Genomic DNA, 12569 nt, shown 5'->3' with positions numbered 1-12569 from the left:
CCGGCCAGGACGCGCCCCCGGGCTGTCATTGGCCGCCCGAGGCGTGCCCGCGGCTCCTATTGCGCATGCGCGGCGTCCTGTCAGCCGCGGCCCGCCGGGATCTAGTGCCTGTGTCCAGGCGTGAGCTGTCGCAAGTGCGCGTGCGCCGGGAGAGGTCCCGCGATCCCTGACAACTTTACAAGCCTTTACAGGTCATCCAGTTTCTGGTTCACCATGAATAATGGCCCAGAGTGCAGGGGTCAGGAGACTACTTCATACAGCCCTGCAAACAACATGCAGTGGTCAGGAGTATGTGATTTCCATCCCAGAGTACAGAGTGTAGTGGTCAGGAGTATGTGATTTCCATCCCAGAGTACAGAGTGTAGTGGTCAGGAGTATGTGATTTACATCCCAGAGTACAGAATGTAGTGGTCAGGAGTATGTGATTTCCATCCCAGAGTACAGAGTGTAGTGGTCAGGAGTATGTGATTTCCATCCCAGAGTACAGAGTGTAGTGGTCAGGAGTATGTGATTTCCATCCCAGAGTACAGAGTGTAGTGGTCAGGAGTATGTGATTTCCATCCCAGAGTACAGAGTGTAGTGGTCAGGAGTATGTGATTTCCATCCCAGAGTACAGAGTGTAGTGGTCAGGAGTATGTGATTTACATCCCAGAGCACAGAGTGTAGTGGTCAGGAGTATGTGATTTCCATCCCAGAGTACAGAGTGTAGTGGTCAGGAGTATGTGATTTACATCCCAGAGTACAGAATGTAGTTGTCAGGAATGGACTCACCAATAGTGGTGGGACTCACCTGCCTTGTGGTTTGCAGTACCAGGACTGGCCAGCGGGTGCTCTCAGCAACCAGAGGCTCACTTCTGCAGTCCGCCAAAACACCCGAGGCTGATTGCAGGAGGTGCATATAAGGAATGGCCAGACTTGCAATCAGCGACTTGGTGTATGTTTTCCCAAGAGCCCCTGTACCTGCATCCTGTCTGCTTCCTGTCTGATCCTGCTTGATCCCTGACTCTGATTGAACTGCCCTGACATTAATCCAAGGCCAATCCTGACCAGAAGTGGCTGCACAGGGAAGCCATCTTGGCTTGTTGCTGGGAAGGATGGATCTTGATGAGGTTGTGTATTTGTCTCTGCTAGTCTTTGATGACAGAGATTATGCTTATCAGACTCTGAAGGAGTATCCCCGGGATCAACTACTAGAGTGCATAAGGATCGCTCATTGCCTAGTAGATCAGGGCACAGAGTTCTCTGAGGTGCAACCATTGATTGAGGTTTGTGCAGAGTTGGTTTCATCTGGTACCCCCGAAAGCAGGGATGAATTTTTGCCGCCATTTAGTGCCGACCAGGTAGAGTCCCTGGTGTGGTTATTAGAGGATGATGTGGATTACTTTCTGGAGCGTTATTCTGCATGTTCACAACAGGTACTAAGAGACTGTATAAACGCAGTGCAGTCTTTGACCAGACAGGCTTTGTGTAAGCTGAGCTTTGTTCAACCCATACTGCAGACATGGTCAGACTTGTTGCACCCAGCCTCAGTCAGCTTGCAACGTCATTCCTCTGCTCAAGGCTCTTCCATTTTCTAACAATTGCTCCAACAGTTGATCTATTTTCACCAAGCTGCTTGGCAATTGCCCCATAGCCCTTTCCAGCCTTGTGGAGGTCCACAGTTTTGTCTCTGGTGTCTTCTGACAGCTCTTTGATCTTGCCCATGGTAGTAGTTGGCGTCTGACTGACTGTGGGGTGGACAGGTGTCTTTAAAGAGCTCAGACAGGTGCTACTAAGTTAGATGAATGAGTGGAGTAGAGGTGGACTTTTTAAAGGCGCAGTAACAGGTCTTTGAGAGCCAGAATTCTTGCTGTTTCTTAGGTGTTCAAATGCTTCTGTTCAGCAGTGCGAGACAAATACATTCTTTACAAATCATACAATGGGATTTCCTGAATTATTTTTTAATTCTGTCTCTCAGAGTGGGAATGCACGTACAATGTGAATGTCAGACCCCTCCATGATTTCTAAGTGGGAGAACTTGCAAAATTGCAGGGGGTTCAAATACTTCTGTTCCTCACTGTAAGTATAAATATATATAAAACAAAAATCACACAAAAAGTTAAATATATTTTTAAGCTTGAATCAAACAAAAGTCATTAAAAAAATCAAGTTCAATCAATAGTGTTCATTCAGTGAACCCTCCTTTGGATAATGAAAAATATATGCATCTGTCATCAATTCCCGTGCAGAGACATCCTCCACCATGTATCTGCTCACCATCCCCCGCCATGTATCTGCTCACCATCCTCTGCCATGTATCTGCTCACCATCCTCCGCCATGTATCTGCTCACCATCCTCCGCCATGTATCTGCTCACCATCCTCCGCCAGGTATCTGCTCACCATCTTCCGCCATGTATCTGCTCACCATCCTCCGCCATGTATCTGCTCACCATCCTCCACCATGTATCTGCTCACCATCCTCCACCATGTATCTGCTCACCATCCTCCACCATATATCTGCTCACCATCCTCCACCATGTATCTGCTCACCATCCTCCACCATGAATCTGCTCACCATCCTCCACCATGTATCTGCTCACCATCCTCCACCATATATCTGCTCACCTCACGCAGTGTGACCACACATTGTACAATGTTACCGTCTAACTGCACTTTTGGTCCCATATGGACTCAGAGGATCAGCTTGCTGAATGAAGACTCCAAAGTAATCTCCCTCCTGATAAGCGTCTTTGTATCAGCCGTATTCCTCATTAATAAGAACTCCACATGGTGCTTTATCCTTTTATACTTTTATTCATCAATTACACATAAGAAATGCTCTCACGTTCCGGAGGTGTATATTGCACCATGTATGATGAAGATCCAGTGATGTACTGATCAGACACAAGGTGGCAGTATCATCTCAGCAGCAGAGTCCTGCACATGCTCAGAACAGACACCATTCGTCATATGAGGCAAGGCAAAGCACGGGGCCCCTTAGTGAATGCTATTGCCTGCTGTAATGTCCTTCCAAGAGCCGTTTGTAGAGTACTACAACCGCTGTCCGGATGAATGGCAACGTCATGACGTCATCCGCACACTCCTCTCCGATGGACGGTGTCTGTTCTGAGCATGTGCAGGACTCTGCTGCTGAGATGATACTGCCACCTTGTGTCTGATCAGTACATCACTGGATCTTCATCATACATGGTGCAATATACACCTCCGGAACGTGAGGGCATTTCTTATGTCTAATTGATAAAAGTATAAAAGGATAAAGCACCATGTTGAGTTATTTTTAATGAGGAATACGGCTGATACAAAGACGCTTATCAGGAGGGAGATTACTTTGGAGTCTTCATTCAGCAAGCTGATCTTCTGAGTCCATATGGGACCAAAAGTGCAGTTAGACGGTAACATTGTACAATGTGCGGTCACACTGCGTGACGTGAGCAGATACATGGTGGAGGATGGTGAGCAGATACATGGTGGAGGATGGTGAGCAGATTCATGGTGGAGGATGGTGAGCAGATACATGATGGAGGATGGTGAGCAGATACATGGCGGAGGATGGTGAGCAGATACATGGTGGAGGATGGTGAGCAGATACATGGTGGAGGATGGTGAGCAGATACATGGTGGAGGATGGTGAGCAGATACATGGTGGAGGATGGTGAGCAGATACACGGTGGAGGATGGTGAGCAGATACACGGTGGAGGATGGTGAGCAGATACACGGTGGAGAATGGTGAGCAGATACACGGTGGAGGATGGTGAGCAGATACACGGTGGAGGATGGTGAGCAGATACACGGTGGAGGATGGTGAGCAGATACACGGTGGAGGATGGTGAGCAGATACACGGTGGAGGATGGTGAGCACATACACGGTGGAGGATGGTGAGCGGATACCTGGTGGAGGATGGTGAGCGGATACATGGCGGAGGATGGTGAGCGGATACATGGCGGAGGATGGTGAGCGGATACATGGCGGAGGATGGTGAGCGGATACATGGCGGAGGATGGTGAGCAGATACATGGTGGAGGATGTCTCTGCACAGGAATTCATAACAGATGCACATATTTTTCATTATCCAAAAGGAGGGCTCACTGAATGAACACTTTATTGATTGAACTTGATTTTTTGAATGACTTTTTTTTTTATTCATACTTAAAACTATTCTTTATTTTTTGTGTTTTTTGTTTTTTATATATATATATTTATTTTTTTATTTTTTTTAATTTCAATATTAATATTTTTTTCTACTATTTTATCTTATAATATATATTTTTTTTATTTTTTCACTTTGTTTTTTGGTTATATAAGGATTGTGCCATTGTTTCATGTAGCGCAGCATTTTTTCACTTCACATTATGATTGTATAATTTGCTGCACTGAGACATGGGTTGTGTGCACTAGCAGCTACAGTATTTAATTGTAATTTTTTTTTCATTTCACCATAGTTAGCGCTAGTTATTCAATTTATTTTAGATACCACTGCTCATGAGATTGGTCTCTTTCAGTTGGGTTTTGGGGGTGGTAAAAATGGACAGCTGAGCCAGTGTTTCTGCTCTCAAACTGTAAAATAACAGCCAGATGGGGCTATTAACAGGCCGTGTCTGCAGCATTATTACCTCGGGGTGCAGAGTCTGACAAGCAGCACCTCTTATCAAGCTCCCCCACTAGGCTCAATGGGGCCACACCACCACTACGTACAATGCACACAATTACAATGTGGTAGTGTGTCATTGTATGGTGAAATCAGGTGGTGGGGGTGGTAATAACATGTCCTCATTCCGTCAGATGTCCTCTGAAAAGCCCTGTGACTGGAAGGAGAGAGCCTGAGATGGATACAGGGGGGATTTCTGGGGGTCCTGGCCTGGAGTGAAGGACAGGTGAACATCTCCTGGGGTTTGCAGAGTGGAGGCGCTAACACAGGAAGGACTAGGCTGGGTAGCAGAGTGGAGGCGCTAACACAGGAAGGACTTGGCTGGGTAGCAGAGTGGAGGCGCTAACACAGGAAGGACTCGGTTGGGTAGCAGAGTGGAGGCGCTAACACAGGAAGGACTCGGCTGGGTAGCAGAGTGGAGGCGCTAACACAGGAAGGACTCGGTTGGGTAGCAGAGTGGAGGCGCTAACACAGGAAGGACTCGGCTGGGTAGCAGAGTGGAGACGCTAACACAGGAAGGACTCGGCTGGGTAGCAGAGTGGAGGCGCTGACACAGGAAGGACTCGGCTGGGTAGCAGAGTGGAGGCGCTAACACAGGAAGGACTTGGCTGGGTAGCAGAGTGGAGGCGCTGACACAGGAAGGACTCGGCTGGGTAGCAGAGTGGAGGCGCTGACACAGGAAGGACTCGGCTGGGTAGCAGAGTGGAGGCGCTAACACAGGAAGGACTCGGCTGGGTAGCAGAGTGGAGGCGCTAACACAGGAAGGACTCGGCTGGGTAGCAGAGTGGAGGCGCCAACACAGGAAGGACTCGGCTGGGTAGCAGAGTGGAGGCGCTAACACAGGAAGGACTTGGCTGGGTAAACATATACAGTAAATTGTTCCTCTGCTGATTCACAATTGTGTAAATATGGTGATAAGGTGGGTAAGCAAAGGGTCTCTCCAACCAACTCATGTAGCCTCCCTAAAGGATACTTCTGCTACCCTTGTCTCCTCCTCAGAAGAAACCAATAAAATACTGGAAGATATTTGTGCCGCTCTATATCTAGATCCAAGACCTTGAGGTGACCACACAAGTCTTAGACTCACTTCATTTACTCACTATTGGCCCCTCCCACCTACAATCTGTAAATGCCCCTATTTCATTAAAGGAAGAGTCTGAGGTGATTAAAGGCTTACCTAGTGGGAAATCACCTGGTCCTGATGGCTACACACCAGCATTGTATAAGATGATGGACTCTCTTCATCCCTCAACTACTGACAGTATATAACGAGGTTTGGGAGGGGGGCCCATACCTTCCAATGGGTCACAAAGCCTATATAAAACGGATTTCTAATAAGGGCAAGGACCCACTTGAACCGGAGGCATACCGACTCCTATCCCTCCTAAATGTGAACACTAAAATACTCTCTGAAATAGTAGCATCCCTCTTGGCTGCAATATTACCCTCCCTTACCCATACTGCCCAGGCTGGCTATATTAATGGTAGACCAGTGGCTTCCAACATTCGGAAAGTTATTGCAGAGCTGGAACAAGGCAAGGTACACCCATCTGAGGATCGAGCTATTATTACATTGGATGCTGGAAAAGTCTTGGATAATGTCAGCTATCATTGGCTTGCTCTGGTTCTTCTGATGGCTTTTCAGCAGTATGGATTCTGCACCTTCACCCAGGGTGGTAGCTGCAGGTCTCATATCAGGTGAAATATTGCTGCACGAAGGGTACTCACCAGGGTTGCCCCCCCTTCACCTCTTCTTTTCAACCTTGCCCTGGAACCTTTCTCCCGTTACCTTTCCTCCAGAGCCCCAATACATGGGATTCAGACAGGTCAAGAAGAACTCTGTGTAGTCCTATTTGCCGATGATATTCTTATATTTTATGGCGGATCCTGTGGCAGATATTCACATTCTCCATCAGGTCTTCACAAGCTTCCTACAGTGCTCTGGCCTTCCAATCAATTCTGCTAAGAGTGGAATACTTTCCTTATGTCGAACCAACACCCTTCCCTGGGCCCAGCAGTCTCTCTTCACGTAGCAAATGTTCAGATCACATATTCAGGCATTACGATAGGGAAGGAGCCATCCTCGGTCTATCATTACTACCCTCCACTGATATCTAAAATAGGAAATGAGATGGAAACATGGATGTACCTTCTCCTATCGCTTTTTGGGGGATGCCACCTGTTCAAAATGGTGAGCTTTGCTCGCCTATTGTACCCTCTTCAACAATTCTGTTACTGCTTAAACAGGGGGAGCAAAAAAAAAGGAGGGTGGAGCAAACTTTCCCAATATTCCATTGTATGACCTTGCCTGTTTATTGTGTATAGGGACAGATTGGATACTTCAGGCTTCCTCATACACCAATTATGTTTTGGAGTTGGCAGTGGGGCAACCATATGACTTAGCTGCTCTCCTGCATTGCAAAATACAATTGTTCCCCTCAAGTATTCAACACAACCTTCTGATACGGGATCTGATTCTTACATGGAGGGACATACAGAGCAAACTGGGCCTGTCACCCCATGTCTCCCCATATTTGTCCATAAGAGGCAATCCAATGTTTCCACAAGCTGTTCAATATGCGGCTTTCAACATTTGGAGTTCTAAGGGGCTCTCCTGCGTTGCCTCCCTGTATGACGCATATTTGAACCATCAGGAACTTTGAAATCTTTCCCAACCCTTGCATCAACTTATGCCCTGCCAAGCCATCCCTCTCTCTACTACCTACACCTCTCAGGTTGTATAAACTCGTGCTGCCCAGCCAAGCAACAGTGTTTGCAAACTTCCATATCGGATCGCTTCCTACAGGAATGGAAATACTCCATATCTGACATCTATCGACCTTTACACTCTCTCTTTACTAAACTGCTACATCCCACATCTGTGAAATCTTGGAGAAAGGTCATACCGGGGGAGAACCGGGGGGCAACATACTGGAAGGATAGAACAAAGTGCAAAGGCTTGTGGTGAATGAATCCTGGAGAGAGTCTCAATTTAATCTCTTCCATGGGACCATCATCCCATTTCTATCCACCAAGAACTCTCCACAAATCCACTATGTAGTGAGCACCGCCCTCTCTCTTCCACCGATTTCAGGAATGGCCCCGCATCTCAACCTTTTGGGAACAAGTGTTAGCCTACATCTCAGGAGTTTGTGGCTGCTCACTCCCCATGGACCCAGTTCTTCTACAACTCTCCATTCAGCTGAGAAAACCCACATCCACAAATCCCGCAGGAACTTGCGGTGGATATTATTATGTTTACTGGTGGCCCACAGGGCTATTCCTAAGAAATGGACTATCGCCTTGTCCCCCACCATCACAGACACTGAAAAAGATCTACGTCTTCTGATTTACAGAGAGAAGTTAGACATGGAGCTCAACAACCAAGCCTCAGTCAAACATTTCCATAATAGATGGGACACTTTTATTGCAGCAACACTTACATCCTTGGAGCAATCCTCTATGTTGTCTTCTTTTACTTCTATGGATGGGTTGGTGAAGGTGGTTACATTGTAGAGATTAGACAGCCGTGTATAGAACACGCATTGAGGACACGCATACATAACAGGTGTTACTTGCTCCCCATCTGGCCGTGTATACCTTGGTTTTCTGGTTCATGACGTTGTCATTCTTTTGCTCTCCTGATGTGTCTGTGCGCACTCATGGCCGAACCTTACTTCCTTGGCTTTATCATGACATCTAGGAACATTATGACATTCTGCTCCTCTCACTTATTGGAGTTGGGAACAAAGTCTCAGGAGAGTCCATCCATGTTTTCTGATCAGGTATCACACCCGGTCACACCTCCAGGTCAGTTCCTGCCAGAAGATTCCTTCCTCTTTCTTTATTGGAGAGATTATAATTATTTCATTGGTTACTGTGATTTATCTTTTATTCAGAAGTCATGGCAAGAAGTATGAGGTGCTCGTCTCCTCTTTCACCCCAGACATATTGCTTCTTTGTATATCTCTTTAGAAAACTCAATATAGAATGTTTGAAAAAAATGTACTCAGCCAATGAAAGGTCAGGACTCCATTTTTATTCTTCTCCTGCTATCAATGGCCAACCTGGTCCCACACTTCATCCATGTCTTTGGGGACCTCTGATCTCCTTATCAACTGTTTCTTCCATGATGAAGATCAGCCATGGAGTATATCTGAGGTGTATATCAGGGTGTGCTTCTTCCCCACATGAGAGCTGGGATGTCCAGCAACATTCATCTAGAAAACATTTGCCGCACTCAAAGCATTAATACACCTCCAGGGTTGTGTGGGACCCCTGATGTACAGGAAGACAAGACTTCAGTGAGGAACATTTCCCTCAATCAGGAAAGGAAAGTGACTGCAGCCCTGTTTGACATCTGATGTTTATATAGATGGGGCTTCTGTGAAAAACATTTCCTTCACTCAGGACAGGAAAGTAGCTTCTCCCCCATGTGAGTTCTCTGATGTCTGTAAAGATCGGACTTCTGCAAAAAAACATTTCCCGCACTCAGAACAAGAATATGGCTTTTCTCCTGTATGAAATCTCTGATGTGTGTTAAGGCCGGATCTCCCTGAAAAACATTTCCCGCACTCAGGACAGGAATATGGCTTCTGTCCAGTGTGCAATCTTTGATGTGTGTAAAGATGGGACATCTGTGAAAAACATTTCCCGCACTCAGAACAGGAATAAGGCTTCTCCCCCGTGTGAGATCTCTGATGTATGTAAAGATGGGGCTTCTGTGAAAAACATTTCCCACACAGAGGACAGGAATGTGGCTTGTCCCCAGTGTGCAATTTCTTATGTCTGTAAAGATTAGACTTATCTGAAAAACATTTCCCGCACTCAGTACAGGAGAAGCTCTTCCCTGTGGCGGCTCTGTCCCGCACAGTCTGAGGTTTCTCAGGATACGAGGAATCCGATGGTCCATCTACACTGGGTGGTGCCGGATGGACATTGGAGGGAGCCGGGTTTCCTGCTGGACAATACTGTGTGATGTCCTCATCTTCTACTTTCCAGTCTGGAGACAAAGTGAGACAATCCTCGGAGGTTTTCCTCATCTCCCGGCCATGGACTAAAATACAAAGACAAAGAGGATTACTAGGCAGGAGCTGATTGGTTCCCCCAAACCAGGACTCCGCCCACATCAGGCAGCTTGGTCTCTGAGGAGCTTACAATTCCACCCTCAAGGGAACTAGGAAATGGCTCCTCTGATCTCCTACCAGGTAATTTCTTTATTCATGGACCTCAGTCAGAGAGTGAGGAAACAACCAGAACTGTCTTTTATAGGAGGGACAGTGATGAGGGGATTATAGGACGAGGGTCCCCACCCCCTCTATCACTCATCGCCATCTTCCCAACACAAGAAGTACTGCACTTCCTTATTTAGTCATGAAGAACAGCGGGGCTGAGCCCCACCAGAGGTCAGAGAGTGAGGATGGGGGGAGAACAACCAAGATGAAGACTGGACTGATCCTGAAGACCACCATCATTGGGGTATTGACTCCTCCCTCATTATCACTTTCTGTTTAAGGGTCCAAAGTTGGAGGATGTTATCACATTATTATCACCATGTAAGTCTGTGCTCCAATCACATCATACGATATAAAATGTCCAGCTGGGAGGAAATGGGGGGAACAAAAGAGAATCCATATTATGTGTATATATAGCAGTGGGGGGAGGGGGAGAGCAGAAGTCAGGACTATGGAATGTACAACATAGCGTATATAGTGCAGGGGTCAGGAATATGTAATGTACAACATAGAGTATATAGTGCAGGGGTCAGGAGTATGTAATGTACAACATAGAGTATATAGTGCAGGGGTCAGGAGTATGTAATGTACAACATAGAGTATATAGTGCAGGGGTCAGGAGTATGTAATGTACAACATAGAGTATATAGTGCAGGGGTCAGGAGTATGTAATGTACAACATAGAGTATATAGTGCAGGGGTCAGGAGTATGTAATGTACAACATAGAGTATATAGTGGAGGGGTCAGGAGTATGTAATGTACAACAGAGTATATAGTGCAGGGGTCAGGAGTATGGAATGTACAACAGAGTATATAGTGCAGGGGTCAGGAGTATGTAATGTACAACATGGAGTAGATAGTGCAGGGGTCAGGTATATGTAACATGCAATATACTATATAATATACAATATAAGGGTCAGGACTCAAATTATGGGTATTTAGAGGAAGTTTAAATGTTTACTATAGACAAGTTGCAGAGATCCCACACCGCTGCCTCCCATCTCCTGAGACTGCACTCAGTGACTTGGGTCTGAGACTATACAGACATATCCCTCCACCCGGCACAGCCAGCAGACCACAGATCTTGCTAGATCCGGCCATTGGTAAGAACCCCAAGACACATGCCCCAAGTGCCTAGGTAGAACAACACCTATGAGAGAAGATGAACACTTTGCTGCCAGCTGAACCCCAGAATCGATATAAATCCAGTCTAGATACATAAATAGTGTCCCATGTGCTGATATTACAGTGGTTACTCTACTCTGGACCAATCAGAGAGCAGTATTGTCATGATCAGAGGAGAAGACCACCTGGGACTGTAACCTCAGGATCTATAGTGGGCCAGTGGAAACAACTAAACAGGTGTAGCTGGGTACCGGTCCTCACATATACAGGAGCAGTGTGACCGCACACAAGAGTTGTAGGATCTAAGGGGCCATCCGGTCTTCACCAGAGCCACTGGAGGGGTGGATGTTGTGCTGCATGGCAGCCCCCAGGTTGCAGCTCTCTAACACACCCGTGCAGGCACAGTGCAACCAAATAGCATGCTGGAAGGACACGCGGTACACACAGGATACCAGGAACCAAGGTCACCTACTGCAGCAACCTAGGAAGGGGCTCCGGGGGAGAGGATGCAGGGAACACGTGTAAAGTGCAGGAGAGGGAGGGATGCTGAGCAATGGTGCAGAGAGAGAGACTCAGCAAGATGGAAAGGGCTGCAGGCAAACAACAGGAAACAATGCTGAGAAGGACACACACAGCAACAGGAAATGAGGGGATCCACGGACAGAAACCAAAGAGAATATAACTGCACAGCCAGAGGGAAAACACTGAGAACAAAGACAGGATCAAACAGCACACAGAATATGGGAATACTCAAGTACCAGTGACCACCACAGGAACCAGAGGGGTGCGGCTTCCACATGAAGACACGTTGCTGGAACACTAATACACAGGTGCAAAGACTTGATAATACCTAGGTTCAGGGGGGATAGGCAGGAACCCGAGCAACACGGACAGGAGGCAAAACCTGGTGCTGGATCAATGTGAAGGGAAGCATGACAAGTATGGGTGGAGGAATGGATTTAGTGTTCATGACCCACCTGTGCTGATCTCTGTAGGAGTGTCCTCCTCTATAAATGTCCCCGTTATTCCATCCTCCTCCATAGACTGCTGATCATCCCTCACATACGCCTCTTCTTCTTCTGCTTTACCCTCAACTTTTATATCTATCAGATCTTCACCCTAAACCAAGAAAATGATAGAAGAGGTCATCTGTAAAATATAAGGTCACATAAAAAATCCATATATTGTCCCACGTCCATGCTCTCCGCCCCACCAACCTTGTAATGGTGAGGGATGGTGTGACCTTCCTGTGTGGAATCCCGGGAATACAGAGGACGGGGACATCTCTCTGGTGGGTTCCTGGTATTAGGTGGCTCCATCATATCCTTGTGTCCTTCTGAAAACTCCTCCATCACTCCATACTCCTCATCCTCCTCTTTATACTCTTCTTTAACATCAATATTCTCATCCCCGAGGATTCCACTCTGAAAGATATAATAAAACATTCATTGTAACAAACATGCTGTGTATAAATCACAACTACCAATAATTGTCATCATCTACCTGATGATGGTGAGGGATGGTGTGACCTTCCTGTGTGGAATCCCGGGAATACAGAGG

The 12569-nt window shown here is 46.8% G+C and overlaps 1 protein-coding gene across 1 annotated transcript in view; it reads right to left on the bottom strand.

Moving 5' to 3' along the window:
• The window catches only part of LOC149462507 (uncharacterized), an 80312-nt gene that overhangs the window by 25621 nt on the left and 42122 nt on the right, over positions 1-12569 (bottom strand). Inside the window, 1 exon segment of the mRNA XM_089676840.1 lies at positions 9068-9344. Within this exon segment, the coding sequence (XP_089532966.1) occupies positions 9068-9344 (277 nt within the window).

This window comes from Staurois parvus, unplaced genomic scaffold (genome assembly GCF_062004578.1).
Source record: "Staurois parvus isolate SC_StPar_1 unplaced genomic scaffold, SC_StPar_1.0 ptg000174l, whole genome shotgun sequence".
Lineage (NCBI taxonomy): Eukaryota > Metazoa > Chordata > Amphibia > Anura > Ranidae > Staurois > Staurois parvus.
The sequence above is the reverse complement of the archived record's forward strand: the minus strand, read 5'-3'. Positions and strand labels throughout refer to the sequence as shown.